Here is an 18,640-nt window from a genome sequence, read left to right as displayed (position 1 = left end):
TTGCTGAACCTCTGCTTCTGCCTCTGGTTGTATAAGGTCATCCACCTCTGGAGGATGTGGTGGTGTTGGATCATCAATAGGTTGAGGAAGAACATCAATTGCCCCTGCTTGACCGTTTGTCACGGCTTTCTCGAACTGATGTTCATTGTCGTCGTTTTTCCACGCCAAATCAACCTGTTGTTTAATCTCCATTGCTCGGTCTTCTGTAACATGTAGATTAGTCCTGATGTCTTTCACCTTAGCGATAAGATCTCTTAGTGCGACCTTTTGTATATTAGGATACTTTGCAGCAATTTTTGTTCTCAAATTGTATCCTTTTTCCTTGTTTGTTTCAAACTTCGCACTTTCATAATAGAGACGCACCAATTCCTCTTTCATTGTGGTATCCCAATTCATGCTTTCCCACGGTATTTCTGTCGCGGTGGTTGGCTCCAAACAGCTAGTGCTAGCCAAAGCATCCTCATCAGGCACAGTTGATGTTCCACTGCTTACCGTTTGTTGCAGATGTTCTTGCTGGTCAGCTGTTTGATTAGTGAGATCTGCCTGACCATCTCGCAGCTCACCATCGCCACCGTCCCGCATGCTGTGGCCCCCAGCGGTGGCTCCAGGGGCGCCCCTTTTTTTATTATTTAATTGTTTTAATTATTATTATTATTATTACTAAATTATATTTATGTTGTGTAGAATAATTTATTAAATTAATGAAACGAATAATTAAATGAATCAAATAATAATAGCAATAATAATTAAATTAATTTTTGACATTGAATCTCCCCGAGTGCACTGTCTCGATATATAACAAAAATGAATCTTTGCGATACAGGACGCAGAACGTAGTTTGTAAAAAGTGAGCGCCGGTAATGTAGATATTTGCTTATTTATTGCATTTTTTTCCTGCAAAAATTTGTTACTAAATTGAACGTCTGCTGTGTACAGTAATTTCTAATATATATCTCGATATCGAGAGGACGATGGTTTTCAAATGTCTGCAGAATCTGCAGATGTTATTTTCAATAATAAATGTATGCGATTAATATTAGTGTTCTGTAATGCGAGAATAGGTTTACAATACTCACTTTATTTATACCATTCTACGTAATGCGCCATTTCTATATGCGTTTCGCACGTTACAAACACAAGATATGTAAATAAATCAATAAATAATATATTTTCTAAATTTAAAAATTATTGTCATTTCTTACCAGCGAGTTCACGGTGGCATCCTTTTATCACTTTTCACAATTTTCCTATTCCAAAGCCAATTAAGACATGTCAATAAACAATTACAAAATTAAGGACACAAATCGAATTTTTATTCTAATTTAAAATTTCCACCAAGAGGAGCAACTTTACTGATAGTACACATGCTTGGTAGTACGATCAAGTAACGCTGATCGATCAGCCCCAAACAGTTGTCAGTCGCTTTCGTCTCCATTCGTGTATTTTTGTTAACCACTTTACTCTCATTTTTTAGCTCTTACTCGATTTGTTTCGAAAAATCCGATAGCAAGCTCATATCCCATACCGTGGAACCCCTTTCGGTGACGGGGAAATATTCTGAGTGCATTTTTAAAACCTCAAAACCGAATTATCATTGACCTCTGGTAAGTTTTAAGCATCTCATAGATTTTACCATTTTTGTGCGCCTCGTTCCAACAGCCTTAAAATCAAAATCAAAGTAATGGTTAAAATTTCAATAATGTTATGGTAGACCTGTATTAAAATTTGAAACTTTGCAATTTCTTATGGTCCGAAACTCTAGGTTTCAATCTTCTAGCTGTTTCACCAACATAAACTTTTTCACAACAATTACATTTAATGAGAGACACAATTCCAGACAAATTCTCGGTATAATCAATATCTGTTTGATTAAGTAAACATTTTTAAAGAGGTTTTTATTAATAAAATAAACATTCATGTTGAATTGTTTAAAGACCTTCTCAACTTTTCTGACATACCTTGAACATACGATGACGTTACTTTTAAATCTGATTTTTTGTACGTGTCATTCCAGTTATTTTTCTTACTGGAATCATGATAGATTTTATTAATTTGTTCTCGAATAATACTATTTATTAAGGGAAGCGGATCATTATTTTGAACTAATGTGATTTTAATTTGATTAAATTTTTTTCCTGAATTTAATATCACTCAATTCAATGCATCTATCCATTAAACCTTTTATTATGCCAAATTTTTGATAATATAAATTATGGGAATTGAAGTTAAGATATCTACCAGACCATGAAGTTTGTTTAAACCAATTAGTAATTAACTTATCTTCAGGTGTTTTTATCATTTCTAAATTAAGGTAACTTATTGAATTGTTATGTTTAATTTCAAATATTACCTGCAGAGAATTTGCAATACTGTTAAAAGTATTTATGGAATGATTCCATAAGACAACTATTTAATTGTTTATAATATTTACCATTAAAAGAGAAAACATGTTATTGAAAACAGTTCTAGTAACGATTAAAAGGCTTCTTTTTTATAGTTAGATTATGATTTTGTATTCATTGTTATTCAATGCAATCCTATACCAGAAATAATGGAGTTTTATCAAACTTAGAAACAACGTCCAATGAAACAATAGAATATGTTGAAGGAACTTTAATTTTATTTAAAGTGTCTTTTAAATCCTAGCTATTTTTAACAAATGATTGTGTGTTTCCTGAAACCGGTTTTAAAACATTAGAAAAATATTTGGAAATATATTTTACTTGAATAAAGACCTTACGACCTAAAAAAAACTTACTCATATTTACTTTGACGGTGGAAGAAAGGATTGATTTGATTCTTATCAAATCTGATAGTATTTTTCTTCACCCTTAAATTCTTGTTAAGTTCCTTTACCATACAATTTTTTCACAGTACGAGAACCCTAGGGAGACAATTAAACTGCAGCCTTGCGGTGATTTACTTGCTTCGCGCAACCTGCCCGTTGTTAGAAAATTAGAGCCAGTTGACAAATTGAATTAAAAAAATAATTTATTCAATCTTATCTACTGAAGATATTAACCGTTTGATCCGTTATAGGTAAAGTAAAGGAGGCTTTGACTCGCATCGGGGTGCCTGCTTCGGCAGCTAGGCCTAGGTGGGCACCCCCCTGCCGCGGCAGGCGTGTCTGCCGTTGGCAATAATTTTGAAATGGCTGGTCTAGTGTCCTCTTAAGGTTCTCTTACTGTGAAAAATTTTAAGGCAGTGGGTCTGCCTCATCCCAGAAAGTGCAAAAAAAAAGTTAAGTTTAGTGACGCATTCGTCAGTAGATGCATTTGTAACATGCGCCAGGAACCACCCCCAAAATGTCACTTATCTAAATTTGCTTTCAGGGCTGCCAACAAATTGTTGTCCGTCGCATACGTAGATAGACGTAAGAATTTTGGCAGTTAGTTTGAGGTTGGTTTTTTGAAGATGTTCGAACTTGGCCCCTTTGGTCACTCAGTTGATAAAAAAATCGTTGGACCTAAAGAACTTTATTGTTTCAATAGTTTTCTGAATGCCCTATGCATGAGGTAAAACAAAATTTCTAACACTCCTCTATCTCTGTTCAAATCGGTCTCACTTTGAGGGTTATTTTCTGAAGATGTTAAAACATCCTTCTCTCGGTCACTCAGTTCAGAACATTACTGGGTCCAAATATCTTGATTATTAGCCAATTTTTTTATCTACCTTAGTAGGAGATGAAACAAATGTCTAATATCCCAGAAAGTAACTTGCGATTGATGTAACTTTGAAGAAGTGTTGCTGCTGGGTCGGAATAAAAAACAGGAGTTTTTGATCATGAGATTTAAAAAAAAGCAGAAGATCGAGAAAATTAAGCATCATCACGATATGCTATCTCCATCTCTTTTCAACCAATGGCATTTTTTTAGTTCACGGAACTTATTATAGGTTCGCTATTGAGGTGTCACATCATCCAGGCTTATAATATCTTTGCGCCAATCGCTAACCTTAGAAAAGGACAGATCAACTTTCTCGACTTACCCTCTTTCACCAAACAATCAGGATATCCTGAGACTTATTCAAAAAGCAGGAGATCTCTTGCAAAATCATGAGCATCGGCAACGCAGACAATATAAACGTAGGAGATTTCAACAAAAAATCAGGATATCATGAGACTTATTCAAAATACAGGAGATCTTCTGGAAAATTATGAGCATCGGCAACACTGCTTTAAAGGTGCATTTCTGAAAATGATAGATCATTCCCTCGGTCACTTAGTTGATCAAACAATCATTGGAGTCAAAGAACTTGATCACTAAAAAAGAATGCGAGTTCCCTAAGTAGGGGATATAAAAAATGTTATAACACCCCTTCCAGTAATTCAGATTGTTTTCACTGTGCAGGTGCTTTTCCGAAGATGTTGGAGAATCGTAGGTCTAACACTAACAAAGCGTTACAATCCCGTTTACGCAAGTACGACTGATTACACGGTGCTTCTTATCAGACCAGCTTCAGTATTTTAGGACACAAAAACTATAAATTCAACCAATTTTTTAAAAAGCATCTGTCGATTTTTTTCCCTTTTTGTACGGTTTCGTAAGTCCGTAAACTTGAGTCTGGGAGAGCCTGTACTATCAAAAATAAAAAGACCGTTTGTGGTCTATTGTGAGGAGGAAATATTTTTAATCGGATTCATTTCTTGAACACTACAAGCTTAATATTGTGAACATTTTCTAATCAAACTTTTTTTTCGGTCAAATAAATTGCGTTAATATTTTTTTCCAGCGGGAATGTATCTCTGTCCACGTTGGTCAAGCGGGAGTCCAAATTGGAAATGCCTGCTGGGAACTTTACTGCTTGGAGCATGGAATTCAGCCTGACGGTCAAATGCCGTCTGACAAAATTTTGGGTGGAGGAGATGACAGTTTTAACACCTTCTTCAGTGAAACTGGAGCTGGCAAACACGTCCCTAGAGCTGTTTTCGTTGATTTGGAACCGACAGTAGTTGGTATGCATTTTTTCACGCCAACATTGGTCTAATCACGAAGTCCATCAAACGATTAATTTCAAGAAGTATATTTGTTTGGTATTGATTAAAAATAACTAATTCCTTGTTTCTGATTCGCAGATGAGGTTCGTACCGGAACATATCGCCAGTTGTTCCACCCGGAACAACTGATCACAGGCAAAGAAGACGCAGCAAACAATTATGCCCGTGGTCACTACACAATTGGAAAAGAAATCGTTGATTTGGTACTAGACCGCATTCGTAAACTGGCGGACCAATGTACTGGACTACAAGGATTCTTGATCTTCCATTCCTTCGGTGGCGGCACTGGTTCTGGTTTCACATCCCTTTTGATGGAACGCCTTTCAGTTGATTATGGAAAGAAATCAAAGTTGGAGTTCGCCATTTACCCAGCTCCACAGGTCTCCACAGCAGTTGTCGAACCCTACAATTCTATTCTGACAACTCACACGACTTTGGAACACTCTGACTGTGCCTTCATGGTAGACAACGAGGCTATCTACGATATCTGCAGACGCAATTTGGACATTGAAAGACCCACATACACGAATCTGAACAGACTGATTGGCCAAATTGTGTCCTCTATTACAGCCTCTCTTCGATTCGATGGTGCCCTCAATGTCGATCTTACTGAATTCCAGACTAACTTGGTACCATACCCACGAATTCACTTCCCTCTGGTGACTTATGCACCAGTTATCTCCGCGGAGAAGGCTTATCATGAACAGCTCTCTGTCGCTGAGATCACGAACGCCTGCTTCGAACCAGCCAATCAAATGGTTAAGTGCGACCCTCGTCATGGAAAATATATGGCCTGCTGCATGTTATACAGAGGAGACGTCGTGCCAAAGGACGTGAACGCCGCCATAGCCACTATCAAAACGAAGCGCACAATCCAGTTTGTTGACTGGTGTCCAACTGGTTTCAAGGTTGGTATTAACTACCAGCCACCAACTGTCGTGCCCGGCGGTGATCTCGCCAAGGTTCAGAGAGCCGTCTGCATGCTATCCAATACCACGGCCATTGCTGAAGCCTGGGCTCGTCTTGACCACAAGTTCGACCTGATGTACGCCAAGCGTGCCTTTGTCCACTGGTATGTGGGTGAAGGTATGGAAGAAGGAGAGTTCTCCGAAGCTCGTGAGGATTTGGCAGCCCTGGAGAAGGATTATGAAGAGGTCGGCATGGACTCTGTTGAGGGTGAAGGAGAGGGAGCCGAGGAATATTAGGACTTCTTATTGTGTACCTATAATTTCATTACCAAGATGCAACAAACAAATCTTTGTTTAAAGTCCTTCTTGGTCTTATATTTTTTGACGAGTTTTCATATAAGTCTGATAAAATTTCGAATTAAAAGGAATTCTTACTTTGTTTAATCGAAATTTTTCTATACGAATAAACCTATCCTTTGGCGAGTATTAATATTTTTCTTTGAAATTTGTATGCAACATTCCCAAACATATCGCAAGACTGTGAGAATGTTTGGAAAGTTCAAAAAATACTTCAAGGCCGCACAGTGAATTGAAAAAAAATCAAAATCTCGGATGCAAAAAGGGGACAGCGGAAAAGTTTTTTGATATGATCATTTAAGAAAACTCAATGCGAGAAAGTTATTCCTTAGAAGTTAAAGAAGTTTTTTGGGGAAGTTGCAACTTTCTAGCCACCATTGGTGGTTATTTTAAATGCATGACTCGGCTTGAGGCCATTCTCGCCTTTTTGCATCCGAGATTTTGGGAATTTTTTTTGAGAATGTTGAATACAAACTTCAAAGAAAGATATTCAAACCCGCCAAAGATTCGCAAACTGAAAAAATCAACTAAATTTTTTGTCTAAATAATGAGATTTTCTTTAAATAACTCGAAAATTTTCCTTTGAGCATGCATTTGTTCAAATTTGTTAATTTTAACAAAAGTTCGCCATTTTTGGTATTCCTACTTTTTAGCTCACAATATTTTATACAAACATCAATCATAAAATTGAGTGTTGCTTATATAATTATTACAAAATTAAGAATTTTAATTCCAAGGCCTTTGAACAGTCTGAGCGTTTGAAGAATAAGAAACTCAACTAAATAGATGTCATTCATAGTTCAGACACGGTACGTATGTGTGGTTATCTACTGTGGGGTGGTCTCCCCTACATACATATTTCAGTTTATAGTCGCATCAACTGTCAGGGTTATTGGCGACTCTACTGTAGGGTCAATAATAAACTGTAGGTTATCTGTGGGATAGTATACTAAAGAACAGAAGCGAAACTTTCTGAAAACGCATCCAGCCTTGCTTCCTGCTTTGGGAATTGAACCCGCGCCAGCGTGGCTGACACGGGTGATAGTCTCGAGGCCAACCCTATTTCTGTCGGATCGACGAGGTTCATTCGATTTTTTTTATCCTTATGTAAAATGATCTCCAGAATCCCAAACTTCTCGAGATATTCGCAATTATTTTTTTTTCTTTTGTTAGACAAGCTCATGAGAAGCAATAGTTGTTTGAGTTTTGTTTCGGACCGACGAATATTAATTGCACAAAATCAATTAACGTGTAAAATAAGTAACGATAAATGTTTTTATTAATAACCAAAGAAGTATTTTATGAATTGAAGAAAGTAACACTCTTTTGAAAGCACCAACGGAAATACACATTTTTGTAATGACCCAGTGGGCAAGAGATTTCGCGACGTCTTTATGATATCATTACGACAACTTTACGAAATCATTTGTCCATGTCGCTAAGGTGGGCTTACGACATCGTAAAGACGTCATATGATCTGTTCGCGCTGATCGCCCATTCCCTATTTCATTGTATTAATTTCGCAATTTTAAGTCCCATCATCATTTTAATACAACTTCAAAGAATAAGTGGCGATAGGACGAGCAGTATGATACCTACTGCCAGTAGAGCCTCCTGTTTCACGATTGAACAGTATAGTACTGCTTTACCGAAATCTACTGCTTCGGCCGTGTACCCGAACGGTACAATGACTAGAATTCTGTCTGTCAGAATTACATTAGATCGGACCTCTGACTGGCCGGATTAATTATTATAGAAAAATATAGTTTTAAATATTTGAAGAATTCAACAAAATTAATATCGGGGCCACTTCAAAGTTTTCAATAACATGTTTTTATTTTTAATATTTTAATTATTATCTATGGTATTAGGTGATGAATTAAAAAAAAAATCACATTTGTAAAGAGAGAAATGCAAATATCAAATAAAAATTTTAGGAAATATTGAATCATCGAAGTATGGTGTATTTGAGTTTTTCTTTTTATACAAAATTATCTTTCAAACACATTTTTCTTTACACAATATAAAAAAGCAAACGTACTCGTCATTACCAGACATAAATACTTTGGCCAGGGGAATTTCGCGGCGTTTTCATTAGATGCAATTATTTTTTTTTAAATACAAATATTTGACCTTAAAAATGTAGGTTAAAATTGCATTTCATTTTTTTTGAAGATGGACCCTATTTTGAATAATTTTTTATGCTAAAAAGAAAGATTTAGTTTGTTTCTTGAAATACCCAGAGATGAAAAAGTAAAATTAAATTTTTTATTCTCAAAAATAAGATTTACGTGCTCATGTACACCATACAGCGCACGCGAGCCAATGCTGCAAACTGTAAATAATTATTTATAACCATCAAAAATTTAATCTCAAATTCATTAATTCTCAAAATTGTTACCCTCCAACTCTGTGCATAATTATTAAAATTAAAAAATGAATTCCGAATAATCTACTATCCAATAACACAACGCTTTGTCCTAGTTTGACTTAGATCAAACAAATTTAATTTTTTGAGTGGGTGTACTTGAGACATAATGGCCCATATATACACAATCGTTTTCATACCCAGATAACGAACGTACGCGCAGGACGTCCAACTGGCCGTTTCGCCAAATCAACACTATCAACAGCCGGTCGAAAATAGTTTTTCTTTTTTTGCTAGACGATCGGTCCATTCTTGTGAAAAACTATCGAAAAAGATCTGCGAAACATTTCCAGAAGATCTGAAACAAAATTCGACTCCTCGGCTGATCGGCAACGTCTGAATAGCTTGAAAGCATCTCTCAATTTTTTCGTTCGAAGGATTTGCGTTGGCGAGTTTGACTTTTCTGAGACTCGTAGAAAGGAATCCATTAATTAGCATTTCGAGCTTCCATGTAGCCGGCCTATAGCCGCCACGTTGGTCGCCTGACGCACAGTGAGACGAAAATCACGACTCTGGGCAAATTGATTTTCCGACTACAGTTTTCACCCGATTCAAACGGGTTTTTTTTTTAATTAAAGCTTATGAAAATCCACATGATCTTATCAGAACATATATTCAAATTGAGTCTCTATTTTTTTTTATTTCTTGACAAAAATGAACAAAAATTTTTTTTTGACTTTTGAAGAGTATCTTTTCCAAGAGAATACTCAGATTCATTCCCAAATACCCAAAATGAGGATTCATGAATAAACAATAATTATTTTAAACAAATAAAGAAAACAATTTTTGGCTCCAGCTATTGGTAACGAAAAGAATAGTCATTTTCCATGGAATTAGCTCCATAGAGCTCGTGAATGATACTCAGTTATCATATCTGCTCATATAATAACAATTCGCAATTGTTCAAACAATCTTAGTTAACAATTGCATTATTCGACTATTTTTCGTCACACAAACTCCATTCTATTTGTTTATAACAAATTAAATACATTTTTAAATTTCTCCTACGGTACTGGAAAATTGTACTGGATAGTTCCTCTACTCATTCTGGGTATTTGGGGATGAATCTGAGTATTTGGATGAAAACTGTAGTCGGAAAATCAATTTGTCCAGAGTCTTGATTTTCGTCCCACTGTGTGACAGTCAAGCAGGCGCGTATCCAGAGAGGGCCACGGCGCCCCCCCAAATCCAGACTCGAATTTTGCAAATAACATCATTAAAGTTTATCATATATAATACTGAAAAGCCAATTTCCTCCTTCAATACGGTTATAGAGAAAACATCGATTCTCAGCGTGTATTTTTCAAATGTATCGTCCACTTTATATCATGTAGTTACGTACAGATACTCTGGTAACGTATATCAATGTTACAATATATTCCCAACACTGGCGCTGTCACTCTTGCTTCGTATCCACATGCGGCAAGAGCGCCTGACAACCAATGTAGATTCCCAACCATGTAATTCTCGCAGCCAATCAGGGTCTCGAAATGGATGTATGAGACGTCATTTTATTGTGAATAACCATTTAAGTTAAACAGGGAGCGAACTCAGCTGGTTGCGAGATTTGCGAGGTTACGTTTTACAACAATCAATAATGGTAAATATTTTATTTCTGTATTCTAGCTATTTTAAGGTGACTTTAGTTTTTTGAAGATAATTTTTTTCAAGATTCTTCATTCTTGGCCTTGTTATAAAAACTTATGTTTGCCGTTATGATACCAAAAGTTCAAGCTGATACCAAGAACTGAAGAAATGCGAAAATCAACTAGTGATTGCATACATTAAAAAAAAATAAGACTTAAAATTCAAAAGATTGTGCTTTTAAAAAATGGTAAAATGTCAGAATTAATTTACTATATATTATTTTAATTGATTCTTTAATGAAGAATTGTTAAGAAACCAAGCACGAAATATGTATTATGATTTAAGAAGAAAGAAATTAGGTTCTGAAATATCATGATTCAGGATGACCGCTGGACCGAGAAACTGGGAAATGAGTGGGAATTATTTTAGACTGGTAAGTGATAGTGAATTTTTTCTTTGATCGGGAATTTTACAAGTTTTTAGAAGAAAAATCTAACCAATCACTTGAAATATCAAGAATTTTATATCGCAATATATATAATACAATTTGAAATAAGTTTGATTTCAACTTTTTTTTAAAATGCTAAGCGTAATTCTTAACTTTTTCAACTATAAAATCATTAAGTTTACAATGTGTAATTCTAAAATCTTTTACCATAACAATTTTCCATTTTAGATTTTTATTTTTTAGGGTACATTTTCCATTTAAAGAATTTTAAAGTGCAGTTTTGAAGGATCACTTAATAAAAGATTAAAACTTTTTGCGATTGAAATTTTTTTGATAAAAAACGTTTTAAGTTGATCAACTGTAAATATAAAGTCATTAATGATTTATAAAATCGAACTGTAGTCCGTGTATTCGAAATTGAACAATAATTGAATGATTATATGCGGCAATTCTAAATCAGTTAAAATTAAACAATTTACAGATTTTGACGTTAAAAATTGAACTACTTCAATTCAATAGCCTTAGTAATTAATCAAACGAAAACTTCCAACTGTAACTTTATAAATATTCTGTTGCTTCAGTAGAAAATATACCATTTTTAACCTTTTCAATTAAAAAATTTTTAATTAAGAAAAAGAGCAATTTTTTAATAGTCAGCAATGTTTGAGTGTTCATTTAAAACGGAATAATAAAAAATAAACAATTCGAAACTAAATTGTTTAAAACCGAAAGCCTTGAATCGTTAAAATTTCAGTGATCTAAACTCAAACTTAGAACGTAGTCCTGGTAAAATTCAAAATGATTCTTTTATTTCGAAATATTAATTTCAGCAGAATATGTAGGAATATTTCAAAACAATAGCAAATTTTCATAAATAAATAACAATTGAATAGTTTGAATTTGAAAAAATAAGAACAAGTTTAAGAGATATTTAGAAGTTTCGAAAAAGTTCAAAAATAAGTTGAAACTTTAAAAATATTTAAAAATATTTTTAACAATTTCGAAAACTGTAAAAATAATAATGTAAAAATTCCAAAACATTATAAGATTTTATTAAAAGATTTCGAGATCATTTTTTTGGAGTTACCCGGAAATATTTAAAGTGATTTTTTAGTAAGAAAATATGCTTTTATAAGATGTTTTAAAAGATTAAAAATAAAAAAATTATATGTATAAATAACAATTGCACAATTATTCATTTGCAACGACTAAAAATTTAAATAATTTAACTTCTAATTTTAAAAGTATTTGATAAGAAATTTTAATCTTTCAGTTTTTAATATTTTAACTTAAAATTGATTAAAATGATAAAATTTTTGAAAAAATATAAACTTGTTGATTTATTCTTTAATTTAGGACTTTGAAAATGATAGCGTTCATTTATAAATAATACAAGTTTTGATTCGTTAAAACGATTTTTTCATTCAAATAATTTTTTAAGAACAAGAAAAAATCTGTCTCAGCCCGGATTTGAACCGAGCGAAGAATAACTTCAAAATTATTATTAACCTTCCCCTTGAGAGTGGAGGGGAGAGGGTAATTATTGTGTGGCCCCTGCGGTCGGGCGGGTAATATTGCCAACAATGGCGCTTACTCATGTACTTAAACAGTGGTCCTGTTAATCGGACTCCGTGCCAGCGCATAGGGTGGCATCGTACCGACTTTTTGTTATCTGGGCATTATTTATAAATTTTTCAATTTTTTTTTGGAACAGGTGTATGGAGAGAAATTTTCTGTATTGTTTAATTCATAATTTTAGAAAGAATTCGCTGTCCCGGAAGTTAGATCCGCAAACTTATTTTTTCGAAAAAATGAAAGTTGTGTTCAATTGTGCTAGACTTGTGCTCATTTTTACCTTAAAATGTTTTTTGAAAAATCAAAAATTACGGGTAATTTTGTGCAGGACAGAAAAATTCCAAAAATCTAACCGTTAAAAAAACCAAAAAGTTGTATTTTCAAAAATTTCGAGAAACTAAAACTGTTGCTGTGTTGTGCTCGACAAATGCAGTCTTTATTCCCTCTAACAAAATCACGTAAGATCAACAACTCTCATATTAAAACTCAAAAAACATAACAGATCCAAAAATAGTCAAATTTCTAGAAAATAAGGAAAACTTGTGCTGAGCTGTACTCGATAAATGCAATCTTTATACCTATAACTAAATTACGTGAGATCAACCGTTCTTATTTTAAAACTCAAAGTGTAAAACGGAAATTTTACCACTTTTGGATCTTTTATGTTTTTTGAGTTTTATATTTTGCGTTTTAATATGAGAACTGTTGATCTTAAGTAATTTTGTTAGAGGGAATAAAGACTGTATTTGTCGAGTACAACTCAGCACAAGTTTTAGTTCTTCGAAATTTTCAAAAATAATGAAATTTTTTGTTATAAGTTTTTTTTTATTTATTTAAACGGTTAGGTTTTTGGAATTTTTTTTCCTGCACAAAACTGTGTATACTTCGAGCCGCCTAGCACAACCTTTCTTTTTGCTCTAGTAAGAAGTTACAGATCTAGAAAAAAAACTTTTTCCAAACAAGTAAATTTGCGGACCTAACTTCCGGGATATACGAAGTCGTCTGCAAGTTTTAAACTTGACGAAATCGTGGAAAATGACTGGGACTGAAAAAGTTCAACTATTTGACAATGACCTATAATCTAAAAACCTCTTGATACCCAATAGTTTTAATTTACCAATGGTAAATTGTGATGCAGGAAAGTCAATAATTCAAAGTTCATTGGCAGCAGATTTTTACGCATATTATCCGAAATGTTGCCTGATCCAGAAAATATTCTTTCACTGTTTATGCTGCTTGATGAAGCCGAAAGGTAAAGATACACTAATTAATTTAGGTTTGGAAATATTCCACCCATTTTCTCCCACCAATTTTATGGAGATGATTTTTTCGGGATCAGTGATTGTTTCATATATAGTTCAATTTCGGCTGCAATCATTCTTTCTGTAGATAATCCTTTTGATTGCGACTTTGATCAAATTTCTTGCAAACTGTCATATAAATTCTCAGATTCTGCTTCTTTTGGCACTGGGGCTGTTGCGTTATCATCACCTCTATCGCGACTTGTCTCCGTTAATGAAACTTATATGAGATCCGTGCCAAAAAGCTTCATCACGAGTCTCATTAGATGGGCGATTTGCATTTTGGGATTTTTGTCACGGATCCCTTATATGCACTCCTGAGGGTTTCAAAACAATTTCGTTGAAAAAAAACAGCTTGAAAACGTGAATCTAAGAACGTGGCCAATACGAAGTTCATGTTACTTTCCAGGTCTTGGAATCGCGTTTCCAATGCAACCTCCAAGGTTCTGTTAAAGAGGGCCAATGTTAGGCTTACTTCCTGTTTAGAAAAAGCATAGCTTTAAAGTATTTACTATTGGAATAACTTTAGATATGCACGAATCATTGTAACTAAAAGATTACGCGACTTCTTCATATGGCTGCAGAAGATTCGTTAGCTCTTCTAAAAGTTTCCATTCGGTACATCTCAAAGTTCTTGAATCATCATCTTCAGCGAATAAATCAAGACAATTTTCCAACTAAAAAAACGTTCCATTAAGTAAAACGTGGAATTCCACCTGGTGGAAACATCTTGCTTCAATTTCTTATCGACGAAGTTTAAATCTTCTTGAATTTGAACTAATTTTTCATTCGCTAGTGAATATTTATGAAAATACTTTAAAATCTGTTTACCCTTGCTTAACAACCTTCGGATATCCTTGTTCAAGTTGAATGCAGACTTAATAAACAAATGAAGAGTATGTATCGCGCAGGCTTCACTGACAATATCGCAGAATCTGTACCCTTTAGACATATTTCTAGCATTATCACACAGCAAAAAATGCACACCTATTCGATCGAGGTAAGTTTAAGTAATCGATAATTTCCAGTGGAAGAAATGTTCAGTAGAATCTGTGGAAGTTTGTTTGAGAAAAAAGAATGTGATGAACAAAAAAAAATAAAATAGAAAAAAAGTAATACAATAAGAAATCAGCTGTTTGAATAGCAAAAGGTACCTAGGTGCGAATTTCGGTCGGATTGAACATCGGCCCAAAGTCCGCCCTGCTATAGCAATCTATCTACGGTAACCAGAGTTGGGCCGGCTAAGATGTTTTTAAGCTGCCATGGTCGGACCGACGTTGGCGACGGACGTCGGCGGCGAGCGAAAAGCCGACCGTCAGCCCAATTCTGGCCCAACTATGGTACGACATTCGGATAAATTGTGGCAGATTGGTCGTTACGACCACAATAATGCGGTCAGTCCGACTCTGGAAACAGCAGTCGGATTGATATACGTCACCTTGATGCACCCGATGGTTGGTCAAACATTGGCCCGAGTATGAGCAGACCGTCGGATAAACTCTGGTTGATTGTTACAAAAATACCATGAAACTGCAGTCGGCCCAACTGAAGTCAAGAGTTGGCCTGTCCACTGACGTCACATATGCCCGTAACATTGGGTGCACATAACCTACTTCATTTCGATAGATTTTCTTTCGGCCGCAGTCAATCTGCTCGTATTATTGGGAGGTCGGATAGGTGTGTTACTCGTAGAAACATATAAATATTGAAAATAAACCATTACAAATACTTAACCAAAAGTAGAAACGTTTAAGGATAAATATTTATTATTTAGATATCTTTGAAATTATCAAGCTTAGTTTCAAATCAACAAAAATGAAAAAACTTTGTTAATTTGCCACACAATATCATAATTAAAAATGTCGAAATGAAACATTCAGAATTATTAATTGAATAATTCTGCATATTCAAAATGTATCTATTTTACTATATCATAAAGTTAATTTTAAATCTTTCAAAATTTAAAAATTCTAAAAAAGTATCGAATACTGACTACTTTCAAATTATAGTTTCCCAATTTGTCAACCCTCTTCCCAAATTAATCTATGAAGAAAATGCAACACACAGTTTTTGTAAACAAACTTCAAGTGCTTCGATAGCCGAGTGTTCAGAGTACGCGGTAAAATACACTAGTTTAGTTAGGGTTCGAATCCTGGACGAGTATAATTTTTTAAAACGTTGCAGCGTGTGAATAAAAGTATAAGTAACCGCGATTATAATAATAATTTTTAAAATAACTTTTTTTTTTATTTCTGTCGAAGGTTGGGCAGGCGTCATCTTAACAGATGGCCCATATATGGGACCAAATGTTGGCCCGACGTCGAGAAGCCAATGGCGGTTGACCGTTATCATTTAGCTGGTTGGACCGACCGTTCGACGGTTGGCACGACCGTGGGCCGAAGGTCAATTCGCACCTGGGTATGAGAAATTAAATTACATTTAAAATAATTTAAAATCAAACCTCTAATAAACTATTTCGCATAAATATTAAACATTCAAATTTTTAGGACTTGAATGATTTATTTTTATCAGTTATTCAAAAATTATTTAAGGTGCTACTCAGCGGCACTAACCCCGAGGATTATAAACTTCTACTGAGGGGTAAAGATTTTGTACAGTGGTGGGAGGATAGATCGAGAATATCTTAAGTATTACTCAATTGAATCATTGTCTTTTAACAAACTTTTGAAAAAGTTCCAATGTTATTAAATCATTAAAAAACAGTGCTCATTCATTATTTAGTTTTTATTATTATAAAATCGTAAATTATGGAAAACGAAATAAGAGAAATGTTTAACTGACTCGAAAGTGATCTGAAAATCTAGAAATTGAAATTAATATTATAGGTTGAAAAATTATGTATGAATTCGAGCATATTGCTGGCCTGATAGTAAGTAGACAAATTTGTATTGGATTTATAAAAAACTGTTTAAGCAAAATTTATTAGTCAATCTTTTTCTACGATATATTTGTTGTAATCGACAAAATTAATCAGGATACGTTCTTGCATCACTTATAATAGCCAATTAAAAAGAAAAGATTGGTTATTTAACTCTGATCTACTTTTTCTCCAAATGAATTTTTTTGTATCCGTTTTATTTCTGCTGGCATTCCCAATTTTTTGGACTCCCCCCCCCCCGGAGGGGGGGGGTTGGCAGCCCTGACGTGCAGTGCCGTGAGATTGAACTCATAACAGAGACTTGGGGTTCATCAAGCGAAGGAGTCTGTCCTCCTAGTAGACCAGTTATATTGAATAGTGGAATTTATAAAAATGATAGTGAACTTTTTTCTTATTGATTTAAAATATGTATTTATCATTAAATAACATTTTATAACATATGCATAAATATTTTAGGTTTCTACGAATAACTATTATAATTTTTTATTTAAAAAACTTAATTTAAAAAGATTTCAATGCAGTTTAAACTATGTTTAAAATTGTCAATAAAGTATCTGAAGATTTTAAGGAAATCTATTTCATTTTGCCGAATTTAAAAGAAAATCAAGGAAAATTGGAATAGTTTTTAATGATTAGAAGGCTTAGAAGCACCGCCAAGATTAGAAACAGAACTTTTTCATGATTAGTGGGAAATTTTCTAATGACTTTTTATTTTTAAAAACGTACTTTAAGAGAATCTTACAAAAGGGTTTTAAACATATAAAAGGATTTCCTAACATTTTAAAAAAGACTGTAGAAGATTTTAAAGCAAAATGTTTCAATTTGGTAAGATTATAATAAATAAATAAAAATCGAGTAAATGCAAGAAATATTAAGAAGAATCGAAGAGATTCAAATAGAACTTTAAACTTAAATTCTGTTAGAAACTTAGACTTTTAAAGAATTCAAACATAAACTTAAGAAGCTTTAAAGAAATTTCGAAAGATTTCAAGGAGGTAAAACTGTTTTTCTTAAAATTCCTGGGAAAAATTTTGAAGATTATAAGTCAAATTTTTTACGTCTTGAATTAGGGAACATAACGATTATTAGGCCTTCTAGTGCAATTTTGTTACACAACTTTTTAAAGCATATGTTGATTTTAAAAATTCACTTTCTAATTTGTGTACGGTTAAGAGATATTCAGAAATTTTGAAAGGATTCAAAAATAATCAAAACTTGTAAAGATTTTTGAAGAATTTTGTAAGTTTTCACGAAAATTAAAAAAATTATTTTAGGTTCCTGGAAATAATTAAAATTATTTTTTATTTCGAAAAATTATTTTAAAACATTTCAAAACATTAAAGAACATTTTAAACATTGTTAAGAATGTGACAAATTTTAAAGGCAATTTTTTTTTAATTTTGCAAAATAAAAAAATCTCAGAATAAATTTGAATAATGTTTATAGATTAGAAGAACAGAAGGCCTGACAAGATTAGAAAAAAGAATTATTTTCATAATTATCGTGTGAAAATTGTTAATGATTTTTCATTTTGGAAAATGTACTATGAAAGAAAATTAAAGAAGCCTTTTAAACACGGCAAACGATTTTCTAAAATTTCGAAAAAGAGTGTAGAAGGTTTTAAAAGCAACATTTTTCAATTCGATAACATTAAAAAGTTTAAAAAAATGTAAATAATCGAATCAATTCAAGAAATTTTTAATGTAATTGATGAAATTCAAACAGAATGTAAACCTCAGAAGAGTTTTTGAAAAGTACAGGATAAACTTATTTTAAAAACTGAAATGCCGCAAAGTTCTTGTAGAAGAATAAAAAAGATGTGCCTGGAAATTGTGTACATTTATCAGTGTTTAAAATTATAATTCAATTGATTTTTTAAAAATTACTTTAACCACATTTCTTTTCAAGCAAAATCCTCGCTTTTAATCGCAAGAGGTTCAATTATTTCCAATCAGAATAAGTAATAACATAAGTTTTGAAAATTCAAAAAAGATAACTTGGAATAAGCTGAATGCGATTTAGAAAAAGTTTATTTTAATTACATATAAAATTTTGTAAATTATTTCTAAAAATTTGGAAACATTAAAAATTGTAGTATTGAAATACACTTAACATTTAAGATTTTTGTATTTAATTTTGAT

At 33.3% G+C, this 18,640-nt stretch overlaps 1 protein-coding gene across 1 annotated transcript; it reads left to right on the top strand.

Annotated features, from left to right (window-relative positions):
- Positions 1-4,716: 4,716 nt before the first annotated feature.
- LOC117169345 (tubulin alpha-1 chain-like) lies at positions 4,717-6,784 on the top strand. Its single transcript, XM_033355684.1, has 2 exons — positions 4,717-4,954; positions 5,075-6,784. The coding sequence occupies exons 1-2, from the start codon at positions 4,834-4,836 to the stop codon at positions 6,199-6,201; spliced, it is 1,248 nt and encodes a 415-aa protein (XP_033211575.1). The 5' UTR covers positions 4,717-4,833; the 3' UTR covers positions 6,202-6,784.
- Positions 6,785-18,640: the final 11,856 nt, after the last annotated feature.

This window comes from Belonocnema kinseyi, chromosome 3 (genome assembly GCF_010883055.1).
Source record: "Belonocnema kinseyi isolate 2016_QV_RU_SX_M_011 chromosome 3, B_treatae_v1, whole genome shotgun sequence".
In the NCBI taxonomy this organism is placed as follows: Eukaryota; Metazoa; Arthropoda; class Insecta; order Hymenoptera; family Cynipidae; genus Belonocnema; species Belonocnema kinseyi.
The sequence above is the reverse complement of the archived record's forward strand: the minus strand, read 5'-3'. Positions and strand labels throughout refer to the sequence as shown.